Source organism: Alosa pseudoharengus, unplaced genomic scaffold (genome assembly GCF_046254945.1).
Source record: "Alosa pseudoharengus isolate Yale_2024_CS ecotype anadromous, Long Island Sound unplaced genomic scaffold, YU_APseudo_1.1 YU_APseudo_1.1_scf_12, whole genome shotgun sequence".
Taxonomy (NCBI): domain Eukaryota; kingdom Metazoa; phylum Chordata; class Actinopteri; order Clupeiformes; family Clupeidae; genus Alosa; species Alosa pseudoharengus.
In genome coordinates this window covers 23,354,284-23,371,783 of record NW_027468587.1, presented here as the reverse complement: position 1 = coordinate 23,371,783, position 17,500 = coordinate 23,354,284, and the positions used below count along the sequence as shown (strand labels likewise).

At 42.2% G+C, this 17,500-nt stretch overlaps 1 protein-coding gene across 7 annotated transcripts in view; it reads right to left on the bottom strand.

The window, feature by feature from the left end:
* Nucleotides 1–17,500, bottom strand: part of ptprub (protein tyrosine phosphatase receptor type Ub) — a 216,833-nt gene that overhangs the window by 31,801 nt on the left and 167,532 nt on the right. For all 7 annotated transcript variants that reach the window (XM_076280520.1, XM_076280519.1, XM_076280517.1 and 4 more), the window contains 3 exons: nucleotides 13,606–13,796; nucleotides 1,153–1,225; nucleotides 460–536 (listed from right to left, as the gene is read on the bottom strand). In XM_076280520.1, the coding sequence (XP_076136635.1) occupies nucleotides 460–536; nucleotides 1,153–1,225; nucleotides 13,606–13,796 (341 nt within the window). The remainder of the gene's footprint in view (nucleotides 1–459; nucleotides 537–1,152; nucleotides 1,226–13,605; nucleotides 13,797–17,500) is intronic.

Here is a 17,500-nt window from a genome sequence, read left to right as displayed (position 1 = left end):
AGTAAAACGACACACTGCTGAACCACTCATCATACTATTCACACCTCAGGCAGAACCTTTACACTTACTGTATAATACTCACACACATACATGGTCATTTCTAGGCCTTAGACTTATTTATTTTTTGTTTTGACACCTTCACCTGTCCTGATAAAAACACTCCATATGGGTTGAGGAGTTTACCCTAATATTAAAGGCTCTGGTAGAAAGTAACATAAAGTAGCCCCTATTGTGTTGCTGGAAACAAACCCTTTGCCATTGCAGCTGACCTCAAAGCACACCACAAAAAATAAAGCATAAAAAAACTCAACAAGACAAGTAAAAGAAAACAAATAAAAAAGAAAAACTCCCAAGGCTTTATGACAAAGGGGGAAATAAGAAACAAATTCTCCAGTTATTCCAAAGATACATAACACACACACACACACACACACACACACACACCCTTCTGGCACTCACGTCAATGTAGTTGGCGTTGATATAGTCTGAGTTGGGGTCTCCAAGCAGGGGATGGAGCTTCACCCTGTGGCGATCGTCTAGAGGAGGACAGTGTCCAGATAGAGGAGTTAGAGAATAACGAGACACACACTAACACACACACACACACACACACACACACACACACTTCTGACGCCTTTGCACAGGGCAGAGCTGGTGTTAGTGATTGATTTTCCAGTGCCTGTTTGCTCTTTTGACTTTCACAAGCAGAAGCAAGACCAAGACCAAAGGCAAGCTCAGAAAACAGAAAAAAAGGAACGACGAAAAAGAACCAGTATTGGGATAAGCATCAGAACGGTTAAAATAACTCTCATGACTCACGTGGGATAAACATACATAAATATATAATAGACAATACAAATCATTTAGTATAATATGATAAAAGTACAATGTCTAATGATAATTTGTTTGCTGACACAGAGAAAATCAACCTAATATGAATTGATCCAGCTCTGCTAAGGAATGATTGCACAACTGCTGAAAAACATTATGTGTTACCTATGGGTATAAAACTCAACAACAAAAAAATACAAAATAGCACATGTATGTGTGATTCAGTGCAAATGACGGAGTTAATGGACCTCTTGGGCACAGGAAATGCAATATTATGGTATTAAATAGTATTTACATGGTCTACACAAGTGGATAACTTACATCCCATTAAGGTATCCTGTCTGCCTTTAGTCTTGTCCTTCTTCTTTGTCACATCCCAGCCCTCGAAGAAACTCTGAAAGAAAAGCAACGAACATTTCATTAAAATAGCTCAAAAGGATTCTACTTGACAATATGAGGAAAAGCTCTAAATTGTTGAGTTATTACAGTAATTACACTAATTATCAGGCCATGGGCTGCTGCGCCAGTTAACAAGTTTTTGTCTCCCTCCATCCATCCATCCATCCCACTACAGGATCCAATACACTGTGTTTCCATGGTAATGAAACCACGTCAACCCATTCCTTTGTCTGACCTACCACTCCACCTACCACCTACCATCGCTAATGACTTTTCACACTTGATCTCTCTCTCTATCATTCATTCATTCACACACACACACACACACACACACACACACACACACACACACACACACACACACACACACACAAACACACACACACAAATACACACACACACACACACACACACACACACACACACACACACACACACACAGACTTTGTCTTGATTTCCACTCATCATCATTATCCGTAAAAGCCATTGTGTTTGAACATCGCCCACTGCACTGCTGCTATAGCTGCTCTCCACTTCTCCTGCTCTGAGTCCTTCCTCCTCTTCACCACCCTGAAATCTCCCCAATGGATGAATCCCACGCTGAGCGGGGATTACAACCCCTCCAACTTCTCAACACAATTACAATACCTACACACGCGTCGCACGCACGCACACGCACGCACACACACACACACACTTACAATCCTTAACAATCCCTTTACAATACACACACATAGACAGACAGACAGACAGACAGACAGACAAAAACAGGCATGCACACACACACACACACACACACACATACACACACACACACACAAACAATTGTCAAAAGGAGTTGTACGGACATCAGTGTGCAGTGTGTACGTGTCTGACAAGGGCAACTAAGGGACTGTTCGTTATTTATTTAAGGGGCTACCGGAGGAGTTTTGGGAGCATTAGTCAAAAAAGACGTGACCCTCCCTCGCCAGCAAGAATTTTTTCTATGACCCTCCAAAGTGATTGAGAAAAACGCATGACCCACCCCAACAATTTATTGATGCCTTCTGTATTGGGTCAATTTGGGAGCTTGCATGCTACCACTCCTTCCTTGAAATGCCTTGAAAAAGGCTGTCATTTGCACAATTTCACAAATAATCACCAGGACCGAAACAAACCTGTCAACTCACGAAGGCCTATTTTAACTTTTTCCCCGCTGTCTTAGGAGCTGCAGGGCCGTCGCAAGGGGGTGCGAGGCCCTGTGCGAACTTGACAGATGCGATGCCCTTTTCACTTACGTGCATGAAATCATGCGATAGCCTACTTTACACATAGCCTAGGCTACCATCCGTGCATTTTAATAGTAGTCCAATAAGCTACACCAACTTGTCTTTAAGAGGGGAAATTGTAGCCTATAGCCTATATAACATTAGCTGAGTCACATATTTGGCCATATGCTGTTTATCATAGGCTAGCCTACATCATGAAACCAAACTAGTGTAACAAAGGCGAACACTTTAATAGGGGGAATTAATTGGGCATGAATCATTGTGCTGAACGCTATTTGTCAATGAGCAGAAACACACACAACATTCAAACTATTGATAAGATGTGCACTATGGAAACTGGTCTGTAGGCTAACATTGGACAAATAAATGACATTGACTCGCCATATCCTGACTCAGAAAAAAAAATCTTGCTTACTTTGCCGCAAACTCAGCCAGCTTGCAGGTAGCCTAACGTCTTTTTCAATTCATAGAAGGGCGAGCCCACAGTCTGATGCGTTTTTAATAGCCTATTAAACTTCGAAAAGCTTTGTTCACCCGATGCCAGTCACTGATCGCAATTTAAAAGTTCGGGAAGCTTCGTTCAATCTTTTTAAGTTTTATTAGTTCTATCTTTAAGCTTTATAAGTTCTATCTGCATTTGGAATTATATCTCGAGCTTATTATAGCCTAAGGTCCAGTGTGTTATGTCCTGGGATTCGGACGTGCTCAAAAATAAAAAAAGAAAGAAAACTTCTGGCTAGATTTTCAAAGATGGTTATGAGGAGCAATATGAGAGAGAAATTTGATGATAATTTATCGTTGTTTTGGGACGTTAAGCCTTTTCCATAGGCGTCAGTGAAAGAGATTGAAGAAACACGCTGTCACGTCAGGTAACCGTTCATAGGCCCAGGGATGGATTACTGCACGGGCCTACCGGGCCCAGGGGCCCAAGGGGTCAGGGGGCCCTGAAGCCCAAGCCTTTGCATGGAATCATTGCCTCAATATTGAATTTAGTATTGGCCATCCCCAAAATGCACCAGAATACAGGAAATCACATCAAACAAATTAAAACATTTCTGAGGGAGGACCCCCAAACCTCCCTTCCACATATGTGAAAATGAGTGGGGGGCCCTTAATACATCTGGGCCCAGGGGCCTGAAAGTTCATAATCCGTCCATGCATAGGCCTAATATGACTTCATGCTAAATTTTTATAAGGTTCTTAGTGATTATGAGGAACAATATGAGAGACATTTAGATAGATAGATAGATAGATAGATAGATACTTTATTAATCCCCAAGGGGAAATTCAGGATAATTTGGTGATCACTGATCGTTGTTTTAGGACATTAAGCCACGTTAAGCGTTTTGCTTAGGCTACAATAGGCGTTAATTAAGAATAAACGCTTAATGTCATCTTTGGCCAGGTAGGCCCATCAGACGCGAGGCCATGGGCGACGGCCCAAATTTTGCTGTTTTCATGAATACAAAAGTTGGGTGACCCTCCCTCCTAGAATAAAAAAGTTGGGTGACCCTCCCCTCAACAAAGAATAAAAAGACATGACCCTCCCCTATTTTCCTCCGGTTGTCCTTTCCATAAATACCGAACGATCCCTAAATATTTCAGTGAGAAACTACTCAGAGTAAAATCCCACCAAACGATCCCTGACTAGGTAAACACACACACAAACACACAACACAGCCAAATCATTGCATCACCCCATGCCTTACTCACCACCACAGTTGATTTACTCCAAAAGTCACAGAGAAATAACCCAAGCAGGCTACCAAATAACCAGCCTTTTCAACTCCCCTAATTATGTCAAGTAAACTATGCCGGTTGAAAGGACGGTTGACGTTTCTTAGTAGTAGTCTTTCTTAGTAGTGTTTGATCTAATGTGGGTTTGGGGGGATCTGGGTAACTTTAGCTCACAAATGACAATGTAGTAGTCTCATAATACTAATGTAATAATTTAGTAATTTTAGGGAGAGAGAGAGAGAGAGAGAGAGAGTTAGAGAGAGAGAGAGAGAGAGAGAGAGAGAGAGAGAGAGAGACAGGCAGACGGACAAATGCATATGCACATGTGCGCGCACACACACATACATACAAAGACAAACAACCCAGAGTCACAGCAAACACATCAAAGCTGCGTCTGGATGTGGAGCACCAGTGGTGGCATTAGACATAATATAGTGCCTTGTCTCGTCTCGTCTGTGAGTGCAGCTGGAGAACTGAGCACACTGTAGTTCTCCATCTTCATTAAGCATTCCCTCTCAGAGATCCGCAACACTGAGAGCCCCGTCGGAGCTGCTACTCACTCTGAACTGGGTCACACGGACCGGGAGGCACAATCACAATCTTGTTCAAAGAACAATGTGCATCTAGGACCCGGGGCTGTGTTACCAAAAGGGAGCTGGCTTGGTACAGTAAAAAGACAAAATAATAAATATATTAATAAAAGACTGATGGCTGATCTAATAGCCCTACTCTGCTGTTGCAGTGAGCCAGAAGTCGGTTAATCAGTCATATCAGTGATATCATAATAACTCACTAGCTCCTTGATTAGAAGACTGTGAAGAGTCGTCTTCTTTTTTAACTTTTAGACTGGTTATGTGAGGTGTCTTGGAACATGTGTTAGTTTCACAGACCCTCGGTGATAAAAAGTGAGATGTTTTTAGTTTAGAGTGTTTGAAACATGACAAGATGAAAGTGTATTTTTCCAACAGTTCTCATGGAATTACAAAAGGTCAATGAAGCCTAGTTTTTTAATTCTTTGAAAGGTGTTTGAGGTCTATAAGGCCTCAACAATAATTGTTTAAATAGACCACTCATTAAAGAGAATGTGGTCTAAGCAACTTAATGCACTGATGGGCTTATTTTTTGACACAATGAAAGTAAAATATTTTTTGTCAAAAAAAACATTCTAAAGGTTATGTTACTGTAATTTCAAGCAGCACTGGCAAGCAGTTCATTTTGGCCAAAACAGTCTGCTAAACACTTTTAGACATGCTTAAACCATACTATAACCATATTTAGCATATAACAAGCAAACATTTTATGAATACTTTAATGGCCACCAACTAGAGAGACGCCTCTTCAATTAAAAAAATAGAATATTACATGCTTTTTCTAATGCCTGGATGTGGTTGTGTTTACATAATTACAGTAGACAGTGTTTTTAGTGGGTGAACAAGTAAAACTGTGCTAACCTGAAACATTTAACATGCTGCTCTTGTTTTCTAGACAAAACATCCGGACTGGCCTTAACTTTCCCAAAAGATAGCTGAAATATATCCCAGTAAATGTGGACGCAAGTCAGACTTTAGAATGCTACAGTAGGTATATTAGGTAGGCATGGTCAGTCCGACTAACGATAATGACTGAAGTAAGGGAGCGTATCAGGGATGGGCAGGAGGAGGAGTACAGGAGCCTGGTGGAGGACTCCTACAACTCAACAGTGCTAAGACCAAGGAGATGGTGGTGGATTTCCATAGGTCTAAGCCCGCTTTGCTGCCAGTTTCCATTGAGAGGGTCAATGTGGAGGAGGTAAACACAAGTATGCGGCGGCGATACACCTGGACAATAAACTGGACTGGTCAGCCAACACTGAAGCACTCTACAGGAAAGGGCAGAGCCGGCTACACTTCCTGAGGAGGCTGCGGCGGTCCTTTAATGTCTGCAGCAAGCTCCTCTGGATGTTTTACCAGTCTGTTGTTGCCAGAGTCCTCCTGTATGCTGTGGTATGCTTGGGAAGAAGCACTAAGATAAGGGATGCTGGACAACTGGGCAGGCTGGTAAGGAAAGCTGGCTCTGTTGTGGGAGCTGAACTGGAGTGCATCACTTCAATATCAGATAAAAGAACCCTGAACAAACTGCACACTTTGGACAATGACTGTCTGCCTCTCCATTCTCTCCACCACTTCCACTACCTCCTACAACAATGTTTGTGTACTGACTGTCCACTGTCCCACTGTTTGCTGCTTGCGCTGTTTATTGGCTATATTAGCCCATACGCACAACCCCTCCCTCCTTCCCCCAGCCTGGACTGAGGCCTAACTTAATACTTGACCAATGGCTGTAACCCTACTACTTCAAACCTCTAATATTGACTGTTGATTTGTGTCTCTCCTACTTTCTATTAAACTTGTTTTTGCACTGTGATAGTTTTTATATTATTACATTTACGTTTTTATATTATTGCATTATCACCATGACATAATACTGAATCATAGGGTCAGTCACACCATGTATACTGAATCACAGGGTCAGTCCCTGCCCTGTCACTGCAAGCGTCTCATGCTTATACTGTACATCCCTTAGTACAGGGATTCCCCACCGGTGGTACACAAGCTGCCACTTGGGGGTACGTGAGATGAAAAGGGCAATGTCGGAAAGGTGTTAAAACTATTCATTAATTAATAATCTAATTAATTCATAAATAATAAATAATTTCAAATCGGTTATAATGATATGGAAACATGAAATTAAAGGAAATCATTTGTAAACTCTATAATAGGCTATGTTTTCATTAAAAAATAAGCTACCCACAATGCATGTGATTTCCTGCGGGCAGCCAGAATATCTGACGCGTTAGTTTCGTGGAAGTATAGGCTAGGTAGAAGGCTGCGCAAATATGGAAAACTGGCTAAAAACAGGGACACTGTCCAAAAGGCCTAATTAAAGCGATCGAAGAGGAGAAGCGAGAGAAACAGAGCAGGACACAGGTAACGATGGAATGGGATGGGGGGCAGACTAATGAAGGTGGAGCATAGGGGGATAAAAGAAAGGACAAGACAGAAAAGACTGCACAAAGAAAACGAAAGTATGATGAGGCATATAGCCTTAGGCTTCACGTGGATTGGGAGACAAACTGCCCAAAGCCACAGTGCGTGGTTTGCAGTGAGGTGCTATCTAACCAGTCTAATGTGGTTCTCCACACTGGTTTTTTTTGCGTGAGAGCTCATAGACCAGTTGCACATTTTGATTTTGTTATTTGTTATCATGTAGGGCGGCTAATTAAACATGATGCCTGGAATGCGTCAATAGAATGTGTTACTTTTTATGTGTCGGATGGTGGGGGTACGCGAGGTGAGTCAGAATGTAGAAGGTGGTCCGCGGGGAAAAAAGTTTGGGAACCGCTGCCTTAGTACATTCATGTTGATTTTTGATTTACTATATTTTACTGTCCATAGTATTCATGTGGATTTGTTATTTGATCATCCTGTTTATGTTTCAAATGTATGTTGTGTGTGATGTCTTTAAGATACTGGGACCTTCAATTTTCCCTTGGGGATCAATGAGGTATGTATGTATGTATGTATGCACAGTATGTATGTATGTATGTATGTATGTATGTATGTATGTATGTATGTATGTATCTATCTATCTATCTATCTATCTATCTATCTATCTATCTATCTATCTATCTACCTATCTATCTAGTATATGTGGCTTAAGAACAGCTACCAATAATGACTGAGGTAAGGGAGTATACAACGATAATGACTGAGTAAGGGATTATATGAAGATAATGACTGAGGTAAGGGAGTACATGTGGCATAAGACAGCTACCAAGGAACGGATGTCTGTTTGGCTGTCTACCCGGCAGGATAATATATTGTTGTTTTGGCTCTCTCTGTGCTGTGTCAATGTGTCAATGGGAACTTTGGAGGTCTTTCAGACTATATTATCTTTCTCTTTCTTTCACATCCAGTCAGCCTATCTTGCCCTTACCTCCCTGTTAGGACAATCTCACCAGAGCCCCACCTGAGCTCAGGGCTCTCTCTCTCTCTCCAAGCGGCTATCACTTCAGCATCTGCTGCTTAAGTCACTGATGATCCAGTGTCACTTTCATCAACCTTCGTCAGTGTTATTGTGATGGCTAGATAAGGCTAAACTTACACATTCGATCTTCAATTACAGGAAAGGTCACCCCTCAGTGGCAGTGAGCCTTTTAGTGCTCCGCCACTACCACTGCTGCTACTGTATGTCCGTTGTCTGTCTCTATGCTTTCCTGCTAAACGAGTCCAGTCCAGTCCAGTGCGTGTGCACACGCGTACACACACACACACACACACACATACACAAGCGGATAAGACCCAGAGTCAGAGAGGGCAGTAACTTTCATGACATTTCATCTCTTCTGACTGACAAAGGCGTGCGGATAAGAGTCAAGTCATGTCAAGTCATGTTTATTTATACAGTACATTTAAAACCACAGTTGAGTTGAGCCAGAGTGCTGTAGAGACCATGCACATCCAAATAACATATCAAAATAACATAACAAAAGCCTGATAAAACCAAATACATGAAAGTAAGAAATTAAAAAAGGATGGACTCATGGACTCATAGAGAGAGAGAGTGAGAGAGAGAGAAAGAAAGAGAAAGAGAGAGAGAGAGAGGAGAGGGGGTGAGAGGGAGGGAGAGGGAGGGGCTGTGATTGAGGGGGTGATGCAGTGAGAACTGCATTGATTCCTTTTTTGCTGCAGAATCTGTTTTACCCTTGAGGGACAGTTTAATGAGTCTACAAGCAGAGTTCGAGAGGGCCAACCTAGCGCCAGCAGACAAATTGGTGAGAGCAAGAGAGAGAGAGAGAGAGAAGTTTTTACTTTCTTTCTCTTTTTTCTTTTTTGTGTAAAGCCTCCACTGTTTCTTTGGCTGTTTCGCCACAACCTCAGGCACCGCAGGAAGAAAAGCCCACAATCTACAGAAGTGTGCTCTGCAGCCACGCTCCACGCCTGACTGTCAGCACAAACACACACACACACACACACACACACACACACACACACACACACACACACACACACACACACACATCCACAACACACACACACACACACACACACACACAGAGGAAGTACTGTAAGCCTCAACTCAAGTGGAGGGAGGAGATGGTCAAGAGGGACATGAGAAATATCTGGAGACTGAGTATCACACACACACACACACACACACACACACACACACACACACACACACACACACACACACACACACTCACACACACACACACACACACACACACACACATCCACAACACACACACACACACACACACACACACACACACACACACACACACACACACACACAGAGGAAGTACTGTAAGCCTCAACTCAAGTGGAGGGAGGAGATGGTCAAGAATTACATAAATTAAATATTCCGCCAAAAGAAAGAGTGGATTTTGGATATAGGCGTGGCGTAGTCTTTTTTGACAGGGAATATTCAAACTTTAACAATCAGAGCAACAAGCTTACCGTGAGCTGTAGGAAGAACACACAAACCATCCTTCTTCTCCACAAATGCCTTAACATTGTTTTCTGGTCTTTTGTAGGCCTAAAAGTTATTGTGCTGTCAATATCTCCTACAACATCCGATAGTGAAATCTAAGACAATTAAATACGTACCAGGGTAGGCTATTAGGAAAAATGGATATTTCCCCTTCTTCATTTTTAAAAAATGGTTAAAGGTTGTATCAGTGATTTCAGGCTCAAAAAAGCCCCAAAGATAAATGATCACATTCATCTAATCTTTCCTAACGATCCGCTAGCTGCCTGCCCCATAAGCAATACCGAATAAATAATACCAATAACCGGTGAGATGCGCGTTTAAGAGAGTTTTAATTGCATGGGAGGGAGGGGGAGGGTACGGAACCCTAGAGGTGTCATCGCAAAATGTTTTGCATGTTGAGAGAATGTGCGCTCGTTTAACTACATTGTGCGCTCGTTTTACTACATTGTGCGCTCGTTTTACTAAATTGTTCGCTCGTTTTACTATATTGTGCACTCGTTTTACTAAATCGTACGCTCGTTTTACTAAATTATGCGCTCGGTTTACTAAATCGTGTGCACAATTTCCTATATTGTGCTCTCGTTTTACTATAGTGTGCGCTCCTTTTACTAAATTGAGCTCTCATTTTAAGCATAGTAAAACGAGGGCACAATTTATTAAACGAGTGCACTATTTATTAAAACGAGCGCACGATTTGCTAAAACGAGGGCACGATTTATTAAAACGAGAGCACAATTTGTGAACATGGTTATAGAACATTGTGTGCACGATCTACTTAAACGTGGCCACAATTTGTAAAACGTGCACTCAATATTGTCTTGACACATGTAAACATGAGCACGTTATAGTATATTCGAGATCTCGATCTATTAAACGCACCCACGAATAATTAAAACGTGGGCTCGAAGAAATTAAATTGTGTGCACAAAAACGTAGTGTGGTGTCAAGGGGTATCCCCGGGAATGTCGGGAGGTGTGTCGCTTAGTGACGTAGGGGGAATCTCATTGATTGCAGTGCACCTGGATATAGCCCCGTTAGGTAGGCTATAGGTGGGAAAGCAGATAATTGTGTGTGTTGGCACAGGCCCCTTGCCATCTTCGTCCAGCTGAATGTTTGCCGAAGTTTTGAGTGTTTGTTGAGGTCCAAGTTTATGCAGAGCTGTGGTGTTTATCGCGAACGGTGTGAGCTACATACTGGCATGAGAAGTTGAGCATCGTGTACGCCACTGTTTTTGTCTCCCGTTTCATAGTCCGTATCAAAGCTTACTGCATTGTGTGCATCATATCGGTGTGCGGGTGGGTTATATGGTGAGGCCCATCGGGCGCTAGAGGGAACCTTATTGTATTGGGTGGGTATTACTACTAATATGCAGTGGCCTATTTACCAACAGCAGTAGGTCTACGTGTTGTAATTGTTTGGGAGCTTGTCACTGTGTGTGCTTCGATTGCCTTAGACCTCACAATTAACGTAGGCTTTAGTCAACAATCCAGGAGGTAGTGGAAACCGGTCATTACAACAGAGCCCGAGTAGCCTATGTAGCCTAGTAGAATTTCCCCCATTATGGGTCTCCATAGCTGGCGGACACCACAGGTGACCTTGCTACAAAGAGTAGAAGTCCGCTATAAACCATCCTGACCACCTAAAGTCTTTAATTAGCTGCCTACGGTTATCATCACATTACCAATATGAACTGTAATGTTACAGACAGCTGTAGGCCTAGTCCATGCCAAGGTAACAGGAAGTTGCCACCACAGCACAGCGAGCGGTGAGAAAATGTTGAATACATATTTCGAGAGCTCAATTTAGGCCTACAACGGGGTCACGTTTTATTAATTCGAGGGCTCAATTAAAGGAAAACGTGCTCATGTTTTATTAATTCGAGGGCTCAATTAAAGGAAAACGTGCTCACAAATTATCACGACCAGAAAAAATACCACTTAAAGTGAGCTCTCCCGGGCTCCGTAGAATATGACGCATCAGGCTAGCAAATGACCTATCTGATGACAAAGATATCTATAGGCAGCGACGGAAGCTTCTTGTTAAAGATTCAGCGACGGAAGCTTCTTGTTAAGCCCCTGTTGCCTTAATTAGCTGAATCAGCTACCCTGAGCTATAATAGCTTCCTGAACTAGTCTAATTAGCCCATTTCTCTGCCGCCTGTCTAAGACGACCCCCAGGGGAGGGTCACCCACAAAAAAAGCATCTCCAATGAACTGTCCATATGGCCAAATTACTGCAGCAGTACATACTGTATGTTTTTAAGTACATAGTCACATACATGTACATGTGCTAAGCGTTCACAGTGGCCTGAAAAAATGGTCACACTCTTTGGCACTAATTAGGGAACAAGCTTAATAATTTGCAAATCTCCTCCAGTTTTCACCTTGTGTGCTGAAAGTAGCTGCAACTCGTGATAATAGTGACGAAAGACCAGCGAATATACAGTGGCTCTGGGTATCCATTCAGCATTTTTCTGAGGGACTTGATATATTTGGTGCATTTTATCAGCCCATACTGATTGATTTTTACACAGACCACCACTTTGACTTATGAAACAGGAGAGCTTTCAAGTTTTCAGTGATCAGTAATGTAAACTCTAGAATCATGCCTGCGGGCCATAGTTTACCCACATCTGGTTCACATGTTTAATGTGCCAGTCTGGATATTTGGCCATGAACTGAATGTATTGATTCTAATTGCTCTGTGACTAACTCTGATGAGGGCTAATGGGTAGTCTATTGGATGAAGATAACACAGGAATGATAGGAATGAAGGACAATTACTTTGGATTACATGAGCAGCCGTATGACAGCTACTACTATCATTTTAGGAGCATTGGGAAACATAGGGCCATTCAATGGCAATGTGGAGCAATGGAGAACTTATACTGAACGTTTCAAATATTTTGTGTTGGCCAATTGGATCAAGAATGAGAGAAGTGGCAACATTCCTGATGCTAATGGGAACAAAAGACTTTTAATATGTTTTGGGCATTGGCGCAGCCCTTATAAATTAGGCGAGTGGACACACAAACAGCACATTTCTTGCATAAGCCTTTGTTGATTGCTGAGTGGTTCTGATTCTATAAACGGAAACAAGAAGAAGGGGAGAGTGTTCTATGTGCAGCTGCCCTGAGGAAGTTACCTGCACACTGTGAATTCAATGGTTGATTGCTTAAGGGTGCAATTTGTGGTGTGTGCAGCAATAAGGCTACTCAAAGGGAACTGCTACTGCTTACTGAAAGTAATGTATCCCTGAGCAATAGAAATCAGTGTGTCAATGGACATAGAAGCCAAAGAGGAAGTTGAGTGCTGCAACAGTGGAGCGTGGTGATGTCAGTTTCTCACTCAGTGGGCCAGCCACTATGCTAAGCTTTTGATGATTGGAGGACTGGTCAAAGGGGCTGAAGCTCTTTGTGACTGACAGGCAGATTAATGGTCAAAAAGGATTTAGTTACAACAGTCACAGAGAAATAGCCCAAGTAGGTTACCAAATCACCTGTCTTTTCAACTAATCTAATAATGAGAAGTAAAGTGAAAGTGCTGTGATTGACAAGTAGCCCACTGGTGGCCATGTGATGTCTCAAAACTCCGTCTCAGTAGTGTTTGGTCTAAACTGGGTTTTGTTGATCTGGGTAACTTAAGCCCACAAAGGTCAATATACTGTAGTAGCCTAATAAAGTCATAATAAACTTCCCCTATTGCCCTCCCTATTGCCACTGGTGTAAATGAGTAAAGGGCACCTAATCCTTCCATCATCCTTTCATGATCCCCCGGCACATGTTTCCCGGGCTGTGATAATGTGATCATGGCATGCTTTTGCCACGCGCGCTCACCTCGTACTCCTGCTTGAAGCCGTAGCCCTCGGCCGTCTTCATCTGGTTGATGTGCTGGAGGAGGTCAGCCACACGGACTGCTGGGTGGAGCTGCCCCGTGTGGTAGGGGGAGCCCTTGCGCCCACCACACTGTCGCCGCGGAGACCCCCCCAGCAAGCTGCTGGACTCGTTCATCGAGCTGCGAGGATCACCTGCAGATGCACGCGCGCACACACACACACACACACACACACACACACACACACACACAAACACACAAACACACACACACAGAACAGAAAAGATGTCTCATGTATGTGCTTAGACATAGGCATAAATTACACATTTAGTACAGTTTGGGTGAAGTTTAATGATACATCAACCAAATACCTTTACTGGATATAGTGCATCACCTTATCTCTACGAAGCCTGTGTATTCGAGCAGCACACACACACACACACACACACACACACACACACACACACACACACACACACACACACACACACACACACACAATGCACACACACTGGAAAATGTATATTTAATCTTCATTTTGGCAAAAATAACCCTGTATTTTCTTGGAGGCTATGAACTATTCAGAAGGCTTCGACTCAGACACCTTTGATAGAAATGAATTATTTGTTTCTCTTCACTTTCTCCTTGTATTTGCACCCCAATTCTCCCAGGATTCCAAAGAAATAATACAGCTATACATCTACATTCTTCAGATGCAGTTCACATAACACATCACTTCCACTGTTTCCCCTCTCACAGAAATGTTGGACCTCATTTGAGAAAGCCAGAAAGAGAGAGAGAGAGAGAGAGAGAGAGAGAGAGAGAGAGAGAGAGAGACACCCACCAACGTAATAAAAATCGGCACAAAATCAGCATGTTTTAAATGTAATAATCCTGCCAGCGTAATAATTTCCTACCAACGTAATAACTGTTGCCTACTGCCAACGTAATAACCCAATTTCCCACCAATGAAATAATTATTACGTTTGCAGGAAGTTATTAGGTTGGTGGGAAGGTTAAACAATTATTACATTTACTTCCTACCAATGTAATAAATCACTGATTTAGTGATATTATATCTGTTTTATTAGTTAGTATTAACATTTTTTTAACCTTCCCACAAATGTAATAACTTCCTGCAAATGTAATAGTTATTACGTTGGTGGGAAATTATTACGTTGGCAGGATTATTACGTTTAAGAGTGTGTCCATGAGAGGACCAGGCGGGGGTGACACATGCTACGTCACCGATTTTGATTAAACTTGGACAGTTTGAAGGGTCCACCTAAAAACTCAAAAAGCCAAAATAGTACAACATTTGAAACAACAACGGGGGAGTTAGGCCCCCGTCCTTGTTTTAGGCCAAAAAACCTCAAAAAAAGGCCCAAAATTGCATAAAATGTTGACATCCCTCCTGCTGTCAGATTTAAACACAGCAAAGTAACAATCCATGCCATCAAAGGTCCATCCAAGGTTAGTTTAAAACTGGAGTTACAAGGCGTAAGGTGTGACGGGTGTCAGTCCAGGACTGCACATGTCCACTATGTCACATGCTTTTTGGCGAATACACAAAAAATAGCAATATTCAGACCTGAATATCTCCGATGAGCAACCTCCTTTTTTCAAAATTCTTTCTGCACATGAAAGGGCCATCTGTGGACTTTATAAATCAAAAGAAAAATGCTCGGCCTTTTTATTATTTTTTTCGTGGCAACCGCCTAAAAAGTGTGATCCAGCCAGTGATTTCAAATACATATCTACTTCAATGATTGGTTGAAAATAATGCTTAGGTCATTTATGGTGGACAAATGGAGATATATTATCATCAATCATGTCTGCTGATCAAATCCAAACTAGATTTAATGTCCTAAGTGCAATATATTCCTTAAGGTAGCTCAAAATGACATCATTGGGTGACATACACCAGTATACCTAATATAAATGCCTGTAGCCACGTTTTTTCAAATTTGGTACAAATATTCACTTGCACTTTTGTCTTCGTCATTCATCGGTGACCTCCAGAAGGCTCAACAGTGGTATCTGGCATCTCAGACCCAGCTCCCTCCACACTCATGATAGGTTGTCTACCAACCAATACCGACACATTTTTTGGTAATTTGTCTTCTTTGCTGTGGCCGTTTATGATCCGATCAGCAACACAGCCAAGCAAACTGCAGTCCCTTGATGTGGGCACCCACAAATACCAACAAATTCTTCAGTTAATCATCTTTTTTGCTGTGGCCATTTATGATCTTTGAAGTCTTTGGTCATTCCTCTTCTTTGCTCCCACAGTTTCTGATCCATTCAGCAACATAACCAGACCAACTCTAAGCCCTTGATGTGGGCACCCACAAATACCTACACATTCTTCAGTCAATCCTCTTCATTGCTTTGGTGGTTTATTATCTGATCATTAACATACCCAGTCAAACCGCAAGCCTTTGATTCAGACACCAACAAATACCAACAAATATTTAGATACCAACTACCAACCATTGTCACAAATTATTCAGTCATTCCTGTTTGTTGCTATGGCCATTTATGATCTGATCAGCAACATACCAACATACCAAGCAATATCATAAATTCTCCAGTCATTCCTCTTCAGTACTGTGGACACTTATGATCTGATCAACAACATACACAGCCGACATGCAAGCCCTTGATGTAGGCACCAACAACTACCACTCCAGAAACACAGCAGCAGCGTCTCAGAGTCAATTCAGGTTACAACATGACCCCAAATAGCATGTCAGTGCCATAGCCATTGGCTTGCCTTTTCAGCAGCCTCCGATATTTGTTACAGCTCCTTTCAGTGATCGTCCTCAAAAAAAGTCTAACAGTCTAAAAAAGTCTAAGTTTTGTGGCTGATTATATTTGGGTGGTGAAAGGTCAATATTACTCTGACCTCACAAAAAAAAATTCACTAAAAAATATTTTTACAACTTGAACATGATATCCTGGAAACACAGAGTATTGTTATTATTGTTATTATCACATGATAATAACATTGTTATTTTTCATGTGATAAATGGTTTTAACATTGGAAAATGTTTATCTAGCTTGGCATTACTCAATTAGCACTGTCCCATTAGCCCAACACAGCAGACAGCGGTCATATGCAGGAATTAAAGTGGGAGGAACGCAGTTCCGCCACCTCGGATAATTTAATAATAAATATATTCTTTCATACCAATGATTCAGCACGATTATATTGTTAAAATATTTGGGGAGTTAATTTTCGTGTGTACAGAGGTGACCAAGACGCTATCAATTATTATCCAAAAAGTATTGCTACACCACGATACTCAATATGTTGTCCAACGGTGAATCATTCTTCCCCGTTGCACCGACACTGGATTTTAGGGTTCCCCCACCTGCCAAATCCCACTTTATCCACTGGTCATGTGGCATGCAATGGAAACAGATTCACAAGTAATGTACATTATCATGTTTTCAATGTTTCAGACAGATTTCCTTGGGGGACCCTAACATGAAGCTAGGTGGTTATACCATATCAGAGTCTCTGCTATAAAACAACTTGTACTAATAAGCAGGGTCTACAGACATGTTTTTACGATGGATGGACATCGAGGTACAGTAGGCTACGAAACAAGTAAAGCCCACCCAATACCCAAAGTAACCATCACGTCCTTGTCCATGGAGGCAGCCGTGGCCTACTGGTTAGAGCTTCGGCCTTGTAACCGAAGGGTTGCCGGTTCGAACCCCTACCAGTAGGAACGGCTGAAGTGCCCTTGAGCAAGACACCTAATCCCTCACTGCTCCCCGAGCGCCGCTGTAGCAGGCAGCTCACTGCGTCGGGATGTGTGCTGTGTGTGTGTTTCACTAATTCACGGATTGGGATAAATGCAGAGACCAAATTTCAAAAAAGTATAT